The 20175-nt window shown below is 50.0% G+C and overlaps 3 protein-coding genes across 6 annotated transcripts; 1 reads left to right on the top strand and 2 right to left on the bottom strand.

Annotated features, from left to right (window-relative positions):
* Positions 1–591: 591 nt before the first annotated feature.
* On the bottom strand, positions 592–4037 carry STK16 (serine/threonine kinase 16). 3 transcript variants are annotated; one of them, XM_030802415.1, is made up of 8 exons: positions 3973–4037; positions 3409–3598; positions 2618–2837; positions 2248–2381; positions 1959–2079; positions 1737–1832; positions 1180–1301; positions 592–1074 (listed from the first exon to the last, which is right to left on the bottom strand). In XM_030802415.1, the coding sequence occupies exons 2-8, from the start codon at positions 3492–3494 to the stop codon at positions 936–938; spliced, it is 918 nt and encodes a 305-aa protein (XP_030658275.1). In that variant the 5' UTR covers positions 3495–3598; positions 3973–4037; the 3' UTR covers positions 592–935. The 3 variants fall into 3 exon arrangements, with proteins under 3 accessions (XP_030658275.1, XP_003272445.2, XP_030658276.1); XM_003272397.4 differs by having other exon boundaries at positions 3698–4016; XM_030802416.1 differs by lacking the exon at positions 3973–4037 and adding an exon at positions 3816–3959.
* Positions 4038–5593: 1556 nt separating this feature from the next.
* On the top strand, positions 5594–13022 carry GLB1L (galactosidase beta 1 like). The gene is made up of 16 exons (XM_030802412.1): positions 5594–5960; positions 6149–6315; positions 6545–6695; positions 6876–6936; positions 9350–9444; positions 9541–9715; positions 9802–9860; positions 9954–10075; positions 10185–10225; positions 10426–10544; positions 10855–10929; positions 11050–11139; positions 11271–11384; positions 11677–11808; positions 11905–12120; positions 12285–13022. The coding sequence occupies exons 1-16, from the start codon at positions 5889–5891 to the stop codon at positions 12558–12560; spliced, it is 1965 nt and encodes a 654-aa protein (XP_030658272.1). The 5' UTR covers positions 5594–5888; the 3' UTR covers positions 12561–13022.
* ANKZF1 (ankyrin repeat and zinc finger peptidyl tRNA hydrolase 1) lies at positions 12972–20144 on the bottom strand. 2 transcript variants are annotated; one of them, XM_003272398.3, is made up of 14 exons: positions 20007–20144; positions 19502–19679; positions 17571–17683; positions 17249–17351; positions 16928–17121; positions 16425–16537; positions 16183–16330; positions 15675–15903; positions 15333–15485; positions 14306–14792; positions 14035–14146; positions 13745–13912; positions 13530–13615; positions 12972–13303 (listed from the first exon to the last, which is right to left on the bottom strand). In XM_003272398.3, the coding sequence occupies exons 2-14, from the start codon at positions 19647–19649 to the stop codon at positions 13180–13182; spliced, it is 2178 nt and encodes a 725-aa protein (XP_003272446.2). In that variant the 5' UTR covers positions 19650–19679; positions 20007–20144; the 3' UTR covers positions 12972–13179. The 2 variants fall into 2 exon arrangements, with proteins under 2 accessions (XP_003272446.2, XP_030658271.1); XM_030802411.1 differs by having other exon boundaries at positions 15849–15903.
* Between the last annotated feature and the right edge of the window lie 31 nt (positions 20145–20175).

The raw sequence follows: 20175 nt of genomic DNA, 5'->3' as shown, positions 1-20175 counted from the left end.
CAGGGAACAGAGCCCTTCCCTAGGGAACAGGTTTGAAGCCCAGCTAAGACAGGGCCCTTGTTTACTCAGAGTAGGCAGGAAGTGGCAGCTGGATACTGCCACACCACATTGCCTCATTAATCATTAACCATGTATGAGCTTGAACAATCAGGGAGACATAGGCCAAAACAGCTGCCGCTGCCACCTCCACTCCCCTCGCCCCTAGGCTGAGGATGGGAGACCTGTAATCTACCTGTCTTAAAGCTTCCTCAGGTGTCTCCACCCAGAGGCCCTTGCCTAGCAAACCGGCTGGGCAGCTTTGACTAAGCTACTCCCCAGGAGTGAAGGAAGGAAAAAACTAGTCGAGTGCTTTTAGGGGGCCCTAGTTCTTGACATGGGCAGATGCCAGCTTGAGCCCAAGCAGCTTTAAGTTTTGATCTAAGACAAGATAGAACTGTCCACTGCTAACCAACCTCCTGTGGAATGAAGTCACACCATTGCTGACTCTTCACCATTCCTCCTTCTTCCCAGGCGGTTCGCCTGGAAATGGCAACCAGACTTTGGGCCCCTTGTACCTCTTCTCTCACTCCAGGAACACTGAGACTAAGATCCACACCAACCTGCTTCCACTTTATTCTTGTTTATACATTCTTCTACTCCCAGATTTGGAGTCAGAACACTATGTGAGCTCAAAAGTCCTGCTCAGAGCCATGTTCCATATCCCACCAGTTTCCCTTTTCCCAACCCCCACCCACCCCCACTCAGTAAGTCCCCTTGCCCAGGTTTTGCTCTTGGAGGGAAGAAAGCAGAAGAGCAGATGCAGGACTGAGATGCTTGTCCTGACCCCGCTACCCCCAAGTGTAAGAGAAGTCCTGGATGGAATGGGTGGAGATTCCAATGACGATGGGAACCTCTTTCCAAGGCACAAGCGGCCATCTTCTCAACATGCTGCTTTTTCAGATTTGGGTAGTATGCTGGCCAGGAGCTGGGGGCTGCAGCGCCTCCAGCTGACTGAGGAGGAGAGGAATGTGAGGACGCTGATGCGGGTCCACGGTCATCATCGAGTTCAGGAGCTGCCGCAATGCTGAAGAATGCCTGCGGAGGGAGGAGCACAGGGTGACTGGATGACACCTATCTGTCAACTCAGCTAATACCGGGGGGAGTCTGAAACACTTGATACCCCATTCATTGCTCACTCACCTGGGGCTCTGTGGGATGCTGAGTTGGTTCTGCACAGCAAGGGCCACGCTGTCACCCTTTTGGAACACCATGTCATAAGGGCCTTCCCCAAACATCATAGCATATAGCACACAGCCTAGGGACTGAGCATAACTTGGTTAGTCCCTAGAAAGGGACCAATGGAGGTGACATCTCTCCCTTTACTTCTGTGGTAAAAGGAGACTACATAAGCTAAAAAGAATATGCTGACCTCAGCCACATGGTACCACCAGGGCCCAGAGAAACTGCCAGTCAGCTGGAGACCTCCACAGCCCCTGCTTAGCTTAGCCCCTGCTTAGCCAGTGCCTTCAGTACTGACACTGAGCTGTACTCACCTTGTTCAGGGGCAGGGATTATACCACATCCGGTGCAACTGGGTACAGTATCAGTGACATTTCCCAGGAAGGAAGTTGAAGTAGATGGGGACATATTGTGGTTCCTGGGGCCCCATGTAACAGAAACCAACGACCTACTCTACTCCACAGTGGGTACAGAGCCACAGCCCTCCCTACCCAGATACCCATCCACATGCTCCTCACCCAGACATCAGTCCGCTCATCGATGACACAGTGACTCTGCACAGAGAAGAGCTCTGGGGCTCGGTAGGAGATGGTGCACCGCTGGGCTGCCCAGTCCTGGAACAGTGATCCCAGAGCTCAAAAGTGGGGCACAGGTCATGGTCATGTGACCAAACTGGGATATGCACCAGAAGGGGTGGGAATGGGGAACAGGTGAGAAAAGGAACCTGGAGACTCTTTTACCTGCAGGGTCAGAGCCTGGCGGGAGCCCTCCACATGGATGCATGCTTGATTCATGGAACCCAAGTCCATTAAAACTGGCTGCCCCTCATCTCCGAGCAATATATTGGTGGGCTTCAAGTCCCTGTAGAGAAGTAGAAGTGACCTATGAGCATCTCTGGACAGGAAGGCTGGAATCCCAGCAAGCAAAAGAATCACACAGGCTGTTTCTTGGGAGAACAGAGACCTCCCATTTCTCTTGGTGAGGCTCTTCCTCTGGGCCCCAGCAAGCACACAGGGTCCTCCCACTGACCTGTGGGCATAACCCTTGGCATGAATGGCCTCAAGGCCTCTGCAGATCCCCAGCAGCAGCCAAAGGATTTGATCCTCGGTCAGGAAGTTGCCTTTGTCCTTCAGCCTTTCTATCTCATTCCACAGCGTACCTCTCTGCAACACAAGTTTCCCTACAGTTGGAGATGTTTTTGGAGCCTCTGCTCCTTAGGCCTGATCCCTTCCCTATGCCAAAGCCTATCAGCCCTTTCATGATACACACCTCGAACTCAAAATCTGAAGTGGCCAAACCCAGGACATGGTCCCTGCTTCCTAACATGCTGGACTGCTCACACAGCCCTTGAGTAGGTGGCTCTGTTGCAACCCCCTCCATAACCAGGAGTCTTTCTGACCTTGAAGAACGGTAGCAGCAGCCAGGCCTCATGCTTAGCACCCCGTTCCCTCAGACAGTAAGCCACCAGGCGAAGGATGTTGGGGTGATTGAAGAGGCGATGCATGTCGGCTTCTCGCTGGGCCTCCTCCCGGTCCTGCTGCTCGTGACACAGGATTCGCTTCAGGGCGTAGAAGTGTCCATCATGTAACCCTTCCACTAGGTCCACATAGCTGAACCCGCTGTGGGCCAAAGGGGTCAATGAAGGGCCATGGTCATCTCCCACATGGCTTGGACCTAGAGAAATTTCCTGGTGGGGAGTGGGGTGTCCTTCCTATTTAGCAGAAACCTTCCCAAGATGTGGCTCTAAGAGAAATCTGAAGAATATTACACTGTGAGCTCCTCAGGAGCAGAGATATAGAAATCTTTGAGGTCCTATGGTCATAATAGAGACCTCTGCACTTGACAGATGCTAAATAAATAATAGCCAACACTTATCAAGTACTTGTAAACCAGGCATTGGGTGAGACATTTGATACACATTATCTCATTTAATCCTCACAACTCCATCAGTGAGGGATGATAATCATCTCCATTAAGCAGATGAAAAAAACATGGTTTATCAAGGTCACACGAGGTGGATTTAGCAGGCCTGGCTCCAGAATCCACCTTCTTGATACTGTGTAGCTAGGCTCTGTCAGGTGAGAGAGGACACAGACAGGGATAAAACTCTTGTGCCCCAAGCATCTGCACACCGCTGTCCTTCAATGACCATAACCTTGAGGACTAGTTAACTGACTTCCAAACACTCACCCCTCCCCCAGTTTCTGGATGAAGAGGTAGCGCTTATTGTCAATGGTGACAGTTCCCCGAGAGCAGACACACAGCGCGTGGCCCATAATGTCTCAGTCATCCTCTTCAAGGACGGTCTGAGGCTACCGAAGAGCTCGTCCAGGGTGAGTGGCCTCTTCCAGGAGATGCGCTGGGGGCCCAGCGGATCATGCTGGAAAGGAAACAACGGCAGGGTCACAGGTCCGGCACAATCCAGACGACCCATGAAGTACCAATGCGCAGAGCTCAGGCCCACGTCTCTGGAACCTACACTATTGTGTAGAGAAAACGGGCCCTGCTCCGTCGCCAGCTTCAAGGGTGGGGTCAGGGGCCTTACGGCCTCAGGACACACAGCGGCTACCGGGCCACTTCCTCCAACCCCAGCCCACCTTTGGGCAGCCCCCGCTCCCACGCCCGTCGCGCCGCAAAGGCAGAGCACAGCGTAGTTTCAGAGGACGTGCGAGGCTCAGGCCCACTCCTGGCAGGGCCCACCCCTGGTCTAGGAGCCCAGAGCCCGGGATGGGCCAGCTGCACTCCCCGACTGACCTGGCTCGGGCCAGAGCTAAGGGCCACCGACCGGAAGCAGCGCTGACATCATCCGTCCGCGCCGGCGTAACGGCTCGCGGTATCTTAGCAACCACTGGGCATCCGGAGGATGTGGGGGCGCGGAGCTGAGAGGCCCGAGGCGAGCTAGGTCTAGGGGTGGATGGGTCCCAGGACCCTGGTGAGGGTTCTCTACTTGGCCTTCGGTGCGGTCAAGACGCAGGCACCTCCGCCAAAGGGGAGCAAAGCCGGGCTCGGCCCGAGGCACCCAGGACCTCCATCTCCCAATGTTGGAGGTAGGAGGCTTCATACCTCTGGCGCTCTGGGGCAGAAATTGGCCAACTACACTGCAGCCTGGAGGGAGATCCAGGGAGGGGCGGGTCTGGTGGCCTGGTCTCCTGATCCCGGGCAACCTTCTGGGCTCTGGCCTGTATCCCACTACCCCTAGTCTCAGTGGTTAAGAGCTCAGGCTTGTGAACCAGACTTCCAGTTTCTGGAAGTGTTAATAGCATGCTAGCTGTGTAACCTCGGGCAAGTTACTTAACCTCTCGGATCCTTACTTTTGGTAGCTGTAAAATAGGTATAATAGTACCTAAGGTTAAGTAGCTTAACTGTGAGACCAGACTGACTAGTTCAAATGCCAGCTCTGTTAACGTGGTTGTGTGACCTTGGACAGGCTACTTAATGTTTCCGTCCTTTCCTCTCCTCCTCTGTAAAATGGAAATGATAATTATCTACCTCATGGAGTTGAAGATTAAATGAGATACAGTGTTTAATACAATATCTGACACATAGCCTTCAGTACGTGTCAATAAACAGTAATTATTATTACCCTGATGTTCACATCCCATTCTTGAGACTGTAAAGGCAAAAGGAACGGAAATTCACAAATTTCCAAGCCTTGGCACAAAGCAGTTGTCCTTAACATCTGTTGCCGAGGCAGGCAGGGGTAAGCTGGAGAGGGGTGCACTTCCAAAGAAGGTGGAATGGCCAGGAGGGAATGGCTGTTTTGCTGAAACAGGGCTCTCCAGGAAAGAGGTCCTTCTTGTGACCTGGTTCCTCCCTTCCACACCCCGGATCACCCTGAAGATTTTCCAGTGGTTTTCCTTGGTTCTGAACCTGTTTTAGCCCTTTGGTTCTGACATTCATTCATCCAGATTTAACCTACTATATACCGGGCCCTGTGCTAGAGGCTAAGAATTTGAGATGAACAGGACACTCCCTGTCCTAAGGGAGCCCAGTCAAGTAAAGCCATGCTTCTCAATTTTGAAGGTGCCTAGGATCACCTGGGAATCTCGTTAAAGTACAAATTATGATTCTATAGATCTGAGGTAGGATCTGAGATTATGCATTTCTTTTTTTGTTTGTTTGTTTGAGACGGAGTCTCGCGCTGTTGCCCAGGCTGGAGTGCAGTGGCAGGATCTCGGTTCACTGCAACCTCCGCCTTCCGGGTTCAAGCAATTCTCCTGCCTCAGCCCCCACCCCACCCTCGGAGTAGCTGGGAATACAGGCGCGTGCCACCAGGCCCGGCTAATTTTTGTATTTTTAGTAGAGACAGGGTTTCGCCCTGTTGGCCAAGCTGGTCTTGAACTCCTGACCTCAAGTGATCCACCCGCCTCGGCCTCCCAAAATGTTGGGATTACAGGCGTGAGCCATCGTGCCCAGCCAGATAATCCATTTCTAACAAGTTCCCAGGTGACGTTGATGAAGCTGGTTCGTGAACTGCACTTTGACATGATGTAGAGGACTTTACAAACTAGTAGAGTAAGGGGTTGGCTGCAGGCTGGAGAGGAAGTCCAGGCTAAACGCCTGGCAACTTGAGGTGGTTTCCGCCCTCTTGCTCGCTGAGGTTCCCTCCCAGGAATCCGACACGTGACGGTCTGTCCGCCGTCTCAGACTAGAGGAGCGCTGTAAGCGCCATGGCTCCCAAGAAGCCGTCCTGCCTTCGTTCCTTGCTGCTGCCGCTCAGCCTGACGCTACTGCTGCCCCGGGTAAGATCAGACGGTGAACCAGCCGGCCGGGTGCGGTGACGCGGGATCAGATCCAGCGGATGAGAGAAAGTCCAAAGTAACAACCAAACAACCCGCAGGGCTAGTTCCATCTCCTCCGCTCTTGGCAGGCGCTGACCCTAGACGCTCCCTCCAGGCATCTGCTGAGCAGCGTCTCTTTCGCTTTGTAGGCAGACACTCGGTCGTTCGTAGTGGATAGGGATCATGACCGGTTTCTCCTAGACGGGGCCCCGTTCCGCTATGTGTCTGGCAGCCTGCACTACTTTCGGGTACCGCGGGTGCTTTGGGCCGACCGGCTTTTGAAGATGCGATGGAGCGGCCTCAACGCCGTGCAGTTGTAAGAAATGCTCGCAAGAGCCGCGGAGGGATGGGATCTACTCTTTCTACCACCCCCTTATAAAGGAGGTCGGGACAGGAAGACTGCCAGGACTCCTAGGCCAAGGGTGGGAAAGGGCAGGCCAGGACCTCCTTCCAACCGCTTCCTGGAGATTCCCTGCAAGGCCTGAGCCGTTAGGCCTCCCTGGCGTCTCTCCACCTTGGGCCCTATTAACCTTTTCCTTTCTCAGTTATGTGCCCTGGAACTACCACGAGCCACAGCCTGGGGTCTATAACTTTAATGGCAGCCGGGACCTCATTGCCTTTCTGAATGAGGCAGCTCTAGCGAACCTGTTGGTCATACTGAGACCAGGACCTTACATCTGTGCAGAGTGGGAGATGGTGAGTTAGCTGGAGAAGGGATAGAACCAGTTATCCTTGTGCAGCTCCTAGACTACTCCCATCTGCCCACACTCTAGGGCCATCTCCAGCACTATATTCAATTCCTTCCCTTCCTAGCTTCCCCACCACACCCCAAAACAAAACCTACATGCTTCTTTGTTCTCTTTATGTTTGTCTCAGGGGGGTCTCCCATCCTGGTTGCTTCGAAAACCTGAAATTCATCTGAGAACCTCAGATCCAGGTGAGTTGAGACAAAAGATTTAACACTGAAGCAAGTAAGTAAAATGGGCCACATGGGTGCCAAAAGCAGAAGAGACCATTCCCAAATTGGAGGTCATCATTCATTTACCAAGTGTTTCCTTCATGCCCAGCAGGATGCTAGAAACTGGGGGACCAGACAGATCCCCATCTTTGTGCCATAAAGCTTATAATATAGTGGAAGAAACTGATTTTAAAAAAAAAAAGGGCTGGGAGCGGTGGCTCATGCCTGTAATCCCAGCACTTTCAGAGGCCGAGGCGGGTGGATGACCTGAGGTCAGGAGTTTGAGACCCACCTGGCCAACATGGCAAAATCCCATCTCTACTAAAAATACAAAAAATTGGCTAGGCGAGGTGGTGGGCGCCTGTAATCCCAGCTACTTGGGAGGCTGATGCAGGAGAATCACTTGGGCCCTGGGGTCAGAGGTTGCAGTGAGCCAAGATCGAGCAACTACACTCCAGCCTGGGTGACAGATTGAAGAGACTTTGTCTCAAAAAAGAGAAAATCCTATCAGCTGTATCTTGACAAACGTTAAATTTAAGTGCTTTTTATCACCCCCATTGCCCCCACCCTGGTCCAAACCATCTCTCTCAGCTGGCTTATTTTATAGCTTCCTAACTGGTTTCCCTTGTTTGCCCTCTCCCCCATACAATCTGTTCTCAGTAGAGCAGCTAGTGTGATCCTGTTCAAATATAAGTTTAAAGATACATCTCAGATCTTGTCATTTCTCTGCTTAAACCTCTCTAGTAGGTTCTCATCTCATTCAGAATATGAACCATAAATGCCTTAAAGTGGTAGGTCCTACACAATTGGCCCCAGTCACCTCCTCGACATTATTGCTCTTCTCCCCCATGTGCACTCTGCTCTAGACACAGTGGCCTCATTGCTGTTCTTCAGACCCACCAGGCCTTGGGCTTTGAGGCCTTTGCATGTGGTGCTCCTTCATCACAAGCTTCCTGCAGAAGTCACCTTGGTGAGGCCTTCCTGTTCTCTCTCTCACTGTCTCTATACATACATATATATATATGTGTGTGTGTGCGTATATACACACACACACACACATATATATAACATTTTTACTTTTATTTTTGAGATAGAGTCTCGCTCTGTCGCCCAGGCTGGAGTGCAGTGGCGCGATCTTGGCTCACTGCAAGCTCCGCCTCCCAGATTTAAGCAATTGTCTTGTCTCAGCCTCCTGAGTGGCTGGGGCTACAGGTGCGTGCCACCATGCCCAGCCAACTTTTGTATTTTTAGTAGAGACAGGGTTTTGCCATTTTGGCCAGGCTGGTCTCAAACTCCTGACATCATGTGATCCACCCATCTCAGTCTCCCAAAATACTGGGATTCCAGGCGTTAGCCACCATGCCAGGCCATGTCTTTTTTCTTTTTTTTTAAGAGACAGGGTTTCACCATGTTGCCCCGCTGGTCTCAAACTCCTGGGCTCAAGTGATCCGCCTGCCTCAGAGTCCCAGAGTGCTGGGATTGCAGGCGTGAGCCACCACACTCAGCCAGGAATACAATATTTTGAATTATCGTGTGCATGAAACAATGTGTACATTGAACCATCAGAAGTTAAAGAGTCAGATGTGGAATTTTCCACTTGTATCATGTTGATGCTCAAAAATTTCAAATTTTGGGGCATTTTAAATTTCAGATTAAGGGTGCTCAACCTGTATAATAATGTTTCAATTGCTTATTTAAATCACCTGCATTGTCAGTTACATCAGGGTACAGGTCAGATATTCTACATTTCTGTGAATTCCCATGCTACTTCGTAGCAATCTCAGGTATAAGTTGATTACATAATAATAGCTCTAGGCTGTGTATTTAACATGTTTCTTACATTTATATTTTACGTAGATACCATTAAATTCACATAAGCATCTTACTTTTTTTGTTTTGTTTTGTTTTGTTTTGTTTTGTTTTGTTTTTGAGATGGAGTCTCACTCTGTCACCCAGGCTGGAGTGCAGTGGTGCAATCTCCACTCACTGCAGCCTCCACCTCCTGGGTTCAAGTGATTCTCCCGCCTCAGCCTTCCGAGTAGCCAGGATTACAGGTGCCCCCCCACCACACCCGGCTAATTTTTTTTTGTATTTTTAGCCGAGATGGGGTTTCACTATGTTGGCCAGGCTGGTCTTGAACTCCTGATGTCGTGATCCGCCCACCTTGGCCTCCCAAAGTGCTGGGATTACAGGCGTGAGCAACCACGCCCGGCCTACATTTGTTTTTAAGAAACACTACTTTAGGTTTTCCTATGTTCAAATTTCATTGACATGCAAATATACAAGGTGCTTAGGGTTGGGAATTTCTTGACAAGAGTCATTGCTTCCCATATTTAGTGGTGAGCAAGTGTGATGGTAGCCCCTAATGCAGAAGCTCTGCTCCTTCGTTTAGACTTCCTTGCCGCAGTGGACTCCTGGTTCAAGGTCTTGCTGCCCAAGATATATCCATGGCTTTACCACAATGGGGGCAACATCATTAGCATTCAGGTACAAGGGGGAAGTGACTGGAGCAGGGGAAGAAGGTACAAGGGGTCCTTGACCTCCATCCCATAGCTGGGTTCCACTTTCCCTCCCCTCTGGCAGGTGGAGAATGAATACGGTAGCTACAGAGCCTGTGACTTCAGCTACATGAGGCACTTGGCTGGGCTCTTCCGTGCACTACTAGGAGAAAAGATCTTGCTCTTCACCACAGATGGGCCTGAAGGACTCAAGTGTGGCTCCCTCCAGGGACTCTATACCACTGTGGATTTTGGCCCAGGTCTCAAGCAAGGGCTGGGAGTGGAGTCTGGGGAAGGGACACCTCTTCCACGATATTTACCTTTTTCTTTTGCCTCCTTTCCACAGCTGACAACATGACCAAAATCTTTACCCTGCTTCGGAAGTATGAACCCCATGGGCCATTGGTGAGGGGCCAGAGAGGAGTCAGGGAATCAGGGATAGGAATGGGTCCAGCTCAGTTCCATCTCACTCACAGCCCCTTTCATTTCACACTGTAGGTAAACTCTGAGTACTACACAGGCTGGCTGGATTACTGGGGCCAGAATCACTCCACACGGTCTGTGTCAGCTGTAACCAAAGGACTAGAGAACATGCTCAAGTTGGGAGCCAGTGTGAACATGTAAGTAAAGACACTGAGGGCAATATGAATCTGTAGCTGGGGGCTGGGGATGAAAGTTAAGATTCAGTGAGTCAGCTTTTACCTGTTCCCCCACCCTCTCTCACTTCAGGTACATGTTCCATGGAGGTACCAACTTTGGATATTGGAATGGTGAGTCCAGATGGTCCCTGGGATAGAAGCAGGGAGGTAACAAGGAATTAGAATCTAAGGGCCAGGTGGATTAGGATGTCTAGAAGCTGAATATGGCCACCTCTGCCCCCTCTGATGGCAAAATTCTCTGCATGAAGCATGCTTAGTAGTGCCTGTCTTCTGAAATACATGTTGAATTAATTAAATTGGCTCAACTTCAGGTGCCGATAAGAAGGGACACTTCCTTCCGATTACTACCAGCTATGACTATGATGCACCTATATCTGAAGCAGGGGACCCCACACCTAAGCTTTTTGCTCTTCGAGATGTCATCAGCAAGGTACCCTACCATTTCATTAAGCTCCAAAGGCTTTTATTAATTTGGAGGAAGGGAGTGCCCACATTGTAAAGGTAACCCATAAATTGGTGGTTATTGTCTGGGCCACAGAGCCTTCTGAGCATCCCACTGAAGCATTTCCCATTCAACCAAATGGGACTATGTGTGAAGACACAGGTGTGCAAAATTACTGAGCCTCCATGATCCCTGAAGCCCTTCCCTGGGCCCCAGGTTAGGAACTCTGCCCTAGAGTCTTGGAATAGGTATTGTTTTCTGTGGTTTTCCTATGGATCCTGAGAGAATCTGGGCTCAGTTCCAGGAAGTTCCTTTGGGACCTTTACCTCCCCCCAGCCCCAAGATGATGCTTGGACCTTTGACTCTGCACCTGGTAAGTTCCTCCACATCTTTTCTCTAATACCACACCTTTTTTTTCTAAATAGCCTATTCTTTCTTGTCCTCTATCCAGAAACTTCCCTGATATTCTAATTCTTCTCCCTTATTCTAATAGGTTGGGCATTTGCTGGCTTTCCTAGACTTGTTATGCCCCCATGGGCCCATTCATTCAATCTTGCCAATGACCTTTGAGGCTGTCGAGCAGGTAAGGCATAAACCCACATCTGGTGGAGATGACAACCTCCCTCAACAGCTACAGCCAAAAGTTCCTTGGCTATAGCCACAGTGTCCTCTTTTATTTCTGTTTGTCTGAAGTACTCATTCTTCCATACCCAGGACCGTGGCTTCATGTTGTACCGAACCTATATGACCCATACCATTTCTGAGCCAACACCATTCTGGGTGCCAAATAATGGAGTCCATGACCGTGCCTATGTGATTGTGGATGGGGTGAGAACCTAATTCCAGGCTGTGAGCCCCAAACTCCTCCCTTCCCCAGGAAGCATTAGCCTTAAGTTCCCCACATCTACACTTTCCCACCTGCCTGTTCACTTTTGCAGAGGGTTCCAGGGATAAGCTGGGATGAGGAAGAGTTTGATTAAGGATAGAGTTCTAGAATAGATGGGTGATAGATGACTACATCCCCTCTGCCCTCCAAATAAGTATCCTAATGTGTGGTTTCCTATGCAGTGGCTAAGAGCTAGATGCCAAGCCTTGCTCCTATCCTATCTCCTATCTGCAGGTGTTCCAGGGTGTTTTGGAGCGAAATATGAGAGACAAACTATTTTTGACGGGGAAACTGGGGTCCAAACTGGATATCTTGGTGGAGAACATGGGGAGGCTCAGTTTTGGGTCTAACAGCAGTGACTTCAAGGTGAGCTAGCTTTGCCTAGTTATATCCCAGGGCTTGACTAAGGATAACTTAGCCTCAAAGCTTAGTGAATGATGACTTCATTTTCCTTCCCTACAGGGCCTGTTGGTGCCACCAGTTCTGGGGCAAACAATCCTTACCCAGTGGATGATGTTCCCTCTGAAAATTGATAACCTTGTAAAGTGGTGGTTTCCCCTCCAGTTGCCAAAATGGCCATATCCTCAAGCTCCTTCTGGCCCCACATTCTACTCCAAAACATTTCCAATTTTAGGCTCAGTTGGGGACACATTTCTATATCTACCTGGATGGACCAAGGTATTGCTAATGGTGGCGGTTTGGGTAGCGGGGAGGTAAAAGAGAAAAATCCCAGAAGGAGGGGAGCAGAAAGTATCCTCTGATTAGAAACCCAAAAGGGTATGATTCTACCCCTGGAGGGCTGACCCTTTCTTTTCCCCTCTTTCCTGCTCCCTATTCCCCAGGGCCAAGTCTGGATCAATGGGTTTAACTTGGGCCGGTACTGGACAAAGCGGGGGCCACAACAGACCCTCTACGTGCCAAGATTCCTGCTGTTTCCTAGGGGAGCCCTCAACAAAATCACATTGCTGGAACTAGAAAATGTACCTCTCCAGCCCCAAGTCCAATTTTTGGATAAGCCTATCCTCAATAGCACTAGTACTTTGCACAGGACACGTATCAATTCCCTTTCAGCTGATACACTGAATGCCTCTGAACCAATGGAGTTAAGTGGGCACTGAAAGGTAGGCCGGGCATGGTGGTTCACGCCTGTAATCCCAGCACTTTGGGAGGCTGAGATGGGTGGATCACCTGAGGTCAGGAGTTCAAGACCAGCCTGGCCAACATGGTGAAACCCCATCTCCACTAAAAATACAAAAATTAGCCGGGCGTGATGGTGGGCACCTCTAATCCCAGCTGCTTGGGAGGCTGAGGCAGGAGAATTGCTTGAGCCCAGGAGGCAGAGGTTGCAGTGAGTGGAGATTATGCCACTGCACTCCAGCCTGGGTGACAGCGAGACTCCATCTCAAAAAAAAAAAAAAAAAAAAAAAGTAACCCTTGGATATGGAGTGGGCAGGATCCCTTGGTGCTGGCCACAGTGACCATAAGGAACTAAAGGCCACAATGCCTCTGAATGTAAGTACAAGTACACATTCCTTGCCAAACTTTATTGTGATTAAAATTGCAGAGACAGTACCACCTCCACATACCTCTGTGGCCCTGTCTTTGCCCTGGTTCCACAGTGTCCTTCACCCCTATCTTCCAAATAATCTCTGGTTTCATGGGGAAGAAAAAACCTAGGGCTGCTGTGAATGTGCCCTCTCAGGTTCCTGAGTTGGCCCCAGGTAGAGCTATAAGAGATCAGGAAGAGGGCCTCCCTGCCTGACGGCGATGATCCTGGAGGCAACGTGTGGAGCAGAAAGAGAAGTCGAGGTAGTGAAAGGGAGTGAGGCCTTGGAGGGATGCCCCACAACTGCAGCAGCGTCTGAACAAGAGGAAGAAAAATGGCTGGACAGGTACCCCAGAAACTTTCCAATCCACGCTCTCCCCGTCCCTCCTCCTACCATTTCTGTTTTCACTGCGGCATCTGCCAGAATATCTCAAATCCCCTCAACCACTCTTCTGAATACTCTGCAGGCACTCATTTCACTTGCCCCCAATGGTCCCTGCAACATTACAGTCCACCCACTCCCTCATCCCCCGCCCCATACCGAGTATTGACGATTGCAGAGTCAGGGATTGGAGGGGTAGGGGCTCCCAACTGGGCGGTGAGTCGGCGCTCTGCAGCCAGAGCTCTCTGAGGGAGACAAGTTATGTTAAGGACAAGGCCCCAGTGGTGAGGAGGCCACCCAAGAGGTGACAGCTGCACGCTGGGGAAGGGATTAGACCTCTAGGAAGCCTTGCCGTGGAGAACATCCAGCCTCACCTTCTCTCGATCACTGAGGGCGGCAAATCGCCGCTGCTCTTCTCGTTCACGCTCCTCCTGCTCCTGCTGCCTCTGCTGCTGTTCCTCCCGTTGCCGCCGGGCTGCCTTCTGCTCCCTTTTCCGTGTAGCCTGCCGTGCCTCCATTTCTGGTGTCAATGGTCCTGGCACCTGGAGGATTTAAAATATAAGACCCTATAAGCTATCCTTGGTAAAACTGCAAGAAGTAGAAGGGATCTAGCCAGGATCTGTGATGCCTTCCCACTCTGCTTGTCCTTCCTATTCCAGCTGACCTGAGCCTTGTTGTAATCATAGGCATCTGGATTCTTCTCCATGAACCTTCGGAACTCATTACGTGTTGATTTGTCAGCTGCAACAGTATAAGGTGGCCGGGCCCGAGAGTCCCTAGGTGCAAAAACTCCAAAAATGGGTTTAATTTGCCTCCTGCCTTTCCCAACATCACCCAACCAGACCAAGGGAATATTGTCAAGTAGCTAATGCCAACTTTAACCTCTAAATTATCCTCTCTATTCCCAAAATGACTTGATGAGGACCTTTACTCACTGCACAGTGGGGTTGGCACCTGCTTCCAGCAGCAGACGAACCACTGGGCCTCTTCCAGCTGCAGCTGCTGCATGCAGGAGAGTAAAGCCACCGGAGCCCAAGGGGGCACTGAGCAGAGACAGAACTCTAGGGTCTGCAGGGCTGGGAGCTAGCTGGAGCTTCAGCACTCCAACATCTCCAGCTCGGCAAGCAGCAAGCAGTGCATTCCAGAGCTCTGGCTGACCAGGGGCTTTGGCCTCATCCAGCAAAGGGCCCAAGGGGGCAGCAGCTGCCTGGGATGACTGTGTGGAAGGCTCCTCTTCTTGAGGTTGCTGGAGAAGAGTCCGATGTGCCCTAGCCTCCTGGTCTCGGCTTTTCTCCTTCTTATTCCTTTTTCTCCTCCTCCGCTTGGGCAATACTTCAGACTCACGAAGATCCAGAGTCCCCATGGTCAACTCCACTAGCTCCAACTCTACCTGAAAGCCATCTTCTCCCTCCGACCCTGAACCTAGGGAAAAACCTGACATGTGAAATCCATCTAGGGAGTACTCAGAGGGTAGAAGCAGATGCATAAGAATGAAAGCCTGAAATGAAATTATTTTTATTTTGTCACCCAGATAAAGTGGCACATCAAGAGCTGAGTCCATTTTATCACATGCAGAAATGAGGCTCTCAGCCCAGACAAGAACAAGTCCCTGGACTCTCCCTGTGAGCAGCCTTAGGATGCTGCACAATAGAGGAAAGCATGGAAGCAGCCCTCAGCCTCAAATCACAGCATCCAATCAAAGAGAAACTATGTGAGATCCATGCAACACATCCACGCATCTGCTCCACGCAAAGATTTTCTTAGCTCTGGGGAAACATCCATAACAAAAGAGATAATAGATTTGGAAAGGTCACTAAACATGTCTCAGTAATTGCTAAGATACAGACACTGTGTGGGTGTGTGTTTAAATAAGGAAATGGGTCAGTTATGAGAATAGGGAATTTGCCAGTGCATTTTTAGGACAGAAACTCAGATCTGACAGTTGCCAGATAGTAATCAAACCCTGTTTGGGAGATTCCTCATTCTGCCCAAGTGCTTCCTTTTCATCACTGCAGATCTTTCTTATTTCTTCCTCAGTAGGTTTCTTTCTCTCCTCTCTTACTGTTTTCCAGTGTGTCTGAGGTGAGTGCAGTCTGACTGCTTCCCGAGGGTCTTCTGCCATAAAAGAAAAGATCTTTCTCAACTTTAGCTGAGGAGAAGCTAGCGCAGGTTTCTCTCAATGCAGATGTAGCTGGGCTGCAGTCCAAGGCTTAGAAAATCCTCTGGATATACCAATGAGAATGGAGGCTTAGGTTGGAGAGAACAGGAAGGTCTAGGGAATTGGGATCTGGAGAAAAGGCTCACCATAGACATGCAAAGTGGTCAGCTTATGGAGCACACGCTGTAGCTCTTGGAAGGTGGGTCTGCGGGTGGCAAGGGGGATATCCCAAAGTCGGGGATCCCCCCTTTGCAGGGGTGCCCCCTTGCCTCCAAAGAACAAAGACCGGCCAGAGCGGGGAGCACGCAACAGTATTGTACCAGCCTCCTCCAGCGCCTTAGCCCAGGTTGGCCCTGCCAGCAGGTCACGAACATCCTAGAGAAGAGAGTAACTCAGTCCTGCATACCTTCACTTGCTATTTATAAATCTCCAACTAAAAAAATGGCCCACAGAAGTGCAAGGGGTGGAAAGTAGAGGATAATACGGAGAAAGAATAGAGGACTAAGGCTCCTGGGGAATCCCTAATCTACCTTTGTCTACCTATAATGAAAATTGGAAGGATATGAGTCAAAAATCTCCCACTTAACAGTGAGTTGAACAGAGATGCAAAAAAAGTATGGATCAGTACCACCAGATCTAAAAGGCTTAACTCACCTTATATAGTGTGGCTTCATTGTAGCGCCTCAGGTTGGCTCCAGCAGAGCGTGATGGCCCACCTCGGGCATCCCGAAGCCCCTGGGCTGTGCCCCGCTTGGCCCGCACCGTATAGCGGTGAAAAGTTTTGTGTGTCACCACTCCTCTTCTGTAGACAGCACAGACTCAGTACTGGAGACCAGCTGGTGCTCCCTGGCTAACAGGATCCACTCCATCCTTACCCCCATGCAGCACCCTCTCACCCTTGAAATATAGCACCAGCAAAGTGCCCAGCTGCAGCCATGAGCACCACGCAGTCTCTGGGACCTCTACTTTGCAGGTTCTGTAGCAGCAGTTCTGCCTCTTCTGGGGGATCCTTGATGACAGAGAAACATCAGAAACATATCTGTTGTATTCACTGACAGCAAGAAACTAAGGGCCAATTTTCACAAACATTATTTAATATTACTACCCTAAGGCTTGTTTCCATTTGACAAACAAGGAAATTTGAGCCTTGGTGAGGCAGTCATGATGAAGTGGTAGAATCACAATTCAAACCTAAATTGGTTTGTTTCCAAACTTAATTCCATTACACTTAACCCTTCCACAATTCAGGCCAGTTTCAATTCAAGACTATGTTGTCAAGCGTGATACCCACACCCAACAGGAAGGAAGAAAAGCAGGGAGAAATGCACTAGGCTAAGGGAAATCTAGGCTGGGTGTACAAAAGGCTGGGGTTAGCCATACCACGTGTATTGTCACTTGCCTGATGAGGGCCTAGGACACAGCGGTAGGCATAAAGAAACTGGCCCTGAGCATTCTGGAAAAGAACTCGATGAGGGTAAAAGCCTTGGGGTCGGCTAAACTTCTCAAATGTAGCCCTCTCCCAATCCAGTGTCTGCAAGTCCTCCTCACTGGCTGAGTCTGAGTCTTCTGATCCCGAGATGCTGGAAAGATCTCCTGAAGACAGACAACATGAGATACACAAGTTTGGTACCCCATCTTTGTTCTTTCCTCAAACTCTAAACTAGTGCTTTCTTATACCTCCATGTCCTACTCCTACATAGGTCCCCCTACCACACATCACCTGTGGAGCTCTGCTTTTCAAAGTCCAGGGCAGACAGGAGAGGCTTGTCCTTGAGACGTTGCTTTAGGTTAAACCGATGCCAGTCAAGCTTATAATGTTCCCTCTAGTACAAAGACAAAGAGTGAGATAAAGGTGGAAATATGCCCCAGCCTGGCCTTGTACTGGCCAAGACCAGTTATAGAATTCTAGGAAGTACAACCAGGTAACACCAACTGCCTCAGTCAAAGCATGGACCTTTATTAAGACAAATCAAATGTCTACCTCTCCCCACCCACCATTACACTTTTGCTTCTAACATCTAGCTCTGCACCTGACCTATTACCTGTTCTTGGTGGTTCTGGAAGGTCTGGTCACAGGTTGAACAAAATAACTTCTCTGAAATATCCATAGGACCCTGGAGTAGCTTTCTTTCTGGGCTTTCTCTCTCCCCTGAGCCTAAACAAGGGAAGAGGAATTGGACATAGAAAGCGAGCCCAAATCCACAGTGACAAGAATTATATTCAGAGTGTGATATACAAAGCAGAGGAGGATACAAAAGAGATGGCATGATACTGCCTTCAAGGAATTTACACTCTAATAGTCATGAAATAAACAGTACAGCAATCACTTAATGCAATCAACATGCTTCTGAAAAGATGTACGTAAAATGAATGTAAATAAAATAAAATTGGCTAGGTGCAGTGGCTCACGCCTGTAATCCCAGCACTTTGGGAGGCCGGGGCAGATGGATCACGAAGTCAGGAGATCGAGACCATCCTGGCTAACACGGTGAAACCCCGTTTCTACTAAAAATACAAAAAATTAGCCGGGCATGGTGGTGGGCGCCTGTAGTCCCAGCTACTCGGGAGGCCGAGGCAGGAGAATGGCATGAACCCGGGAGGCGGAGCTTGCAGTGAGCTGAGATCACACCACTGCACTCCAGCCTGGGCAACAGAGCGAGACTCTGTCTCAAAAAATATATATAAAAATAAATAAAATGGGCCGGGCGCCGTGGCTCATGCCTGTAATCCCAGCACTTTGGGAGGCCGAGGCGGGTGGATCACAAGGTCAGGAGATCGAGACCACGGTGAAACCCCGTCTCTACTAAGAATACAAAAAATTAGCCGGGCACGGTGGCAGGCGCCTGTAGTCCCAGCTACTCCGGAGGCTGAGGCAGGAGAATGGCGTGAACCCGGGAGGCGGAGCTTGCAGTGAGCCAAGATCGCGCCACTGCACTCCAGCCTGGGTGACAGAGCGAGACTCCGTCTCAAAAAAAAAAAAAAAATAAATAAATAAAATGAATGTAAATAAAAACTGGCCCTGGGCATTCTGGAAAAGAACGCGATGAGGGTAAAAGCCTTGGGGTCGGTTAAACTTCTCAAATGTAGCCCTCTCCCGAGATCCAGCGTCTGCAAGTCCTCCCCACTGGCTGAGTTTGAGTCTTGTCTAATTTAAATTAGCCAAACAGATTGTTTAGGCGAATCCTAAAGAAAATAATTTCTATTCAGTTTAAAATTATTTTTCACTGTACAAAAACTACTTCCCAAATGCTTTTTAAAGTTTACATTTCCAATTAGTGTACAGTTTGTCTAAGGAGAGGTGCAAGAAAAGATGTAGCCAAACTAAAGTTACACAAAACAGGCCCAACACGGTGGCTCATGCCTGTAATCTCAGCACTTTGGGAGGCTGACCCAGGCGGATCACTTGAGGCCAGGAGTTTGAGACCAGCCTGGCCAACATGGTGAAACCCCGTCTCTACTAAAAATACAATAATTAGCCGTGCATGGTGGTGCGGGCCTGTAGTCCCAGCTACTCGGGAGGCTGAGGCAGGAGAATCACTTGAGCCCGGGAGGCGGAGATTGCAGTGGGTGGAGATCGTGCCACTGCACTCCAGCCTGGGCGCCAGAGCGAGACTCTCAAAAAATAAACCTATACAAAAACAAATAATAAATTGTTTCATATTCAGCAAAAAGGAATAATTTGAGTGGCGCCTGGTTAAATGTGGAATATATCTGAGAATTTTATCTCTACAAAGTTTAAAGTGTTTTTGAAGGGAATGGTGCTAACGTGAGGAGATACATGCAATGGTAAAAAGACTTGTTTGAAAACAAGGGCTGTGCTGGACATTACCCAGAGATTAAGTGAATTTAATCAAGCAGAAAGATAAATCAATTGGCCTCCTAAGCTCGGGAATACCAATAAGAATGTGTTCCCTGAACGGGCAATAAGCTCTAAGGAGCCCTGTCACGTTTCACACGAAACCTTCCAGGATACCTGAATAAGAAGTACGCGGAGCCCGGGCCAGAGCCTCCCCAGGCGCGTGGCTCACGAGGCTCAGGCCCTGAAGGACCGGAGCATCCGCGCTGAGGTCAAACAGGGAGATCGACGCAGGAGCCGGGGCTGCATCTGGAGCCGGCGACATGGCTGGGCAGAAATTATTTAGCAGCAGCTCCTGGAGTAGAAAGCGTGTAAGAAACAGAGCTCCTGCAAACGAGATCCTACTGCTGAGTCTCCTGCCTGCCTGACTTGGTTTCTCCTTTACCGCAAGACTTCTCGTCTCTCATCCTGCTACCAGCTGTGAGATGAATACCTTGACCCCAGTCCACTTTCTCAAACCCCCAGTCTCGGCCCACAAAAGAATGAAATGGGCATCCAGCTCCCAAATCGAGTCCAACAGAGTTAAAAATCACTGAGGTTGCCTAGCCGAACTTTCTTCGTTACCCATGCGACCAGCAATGACTGGCCCGCGTAAACTCGCCCACGCCCTTAGAAGACGCACCAAACGTCCCGGGAGCTGAGCAGCACGCAAGTCCTCAGGTCGATAGCCGGATTTCTGCAACACAACAATCCCCGTCACTACGGAGCAGCGAAGAGGACAACCGGCGGCGTCCGCACCTGAGCCCCGCCCCACGTAGAGCACACTATTGGGCTGCTGACTGTCCAAGACC

Source organism: Nomascus leucogenys, chromosome 22a, assembly GCF_006542625.1.
Source record: "Nomascus leucogenys isolate Asia chromosome 22a, Asia_NLE_v1, whole genome shotgun sequence".
NCBI lineage: Eukaryota > Metazoa > Chordata > Mammalia > Primates > Hylobatidae > Nomascus > Nomascus leucogenys.
The sequence above is the reverse complement of the archived record's forward strand: the minus strand, read 5'-3'. Positions and strand labels throughout refer to the sequence as shown.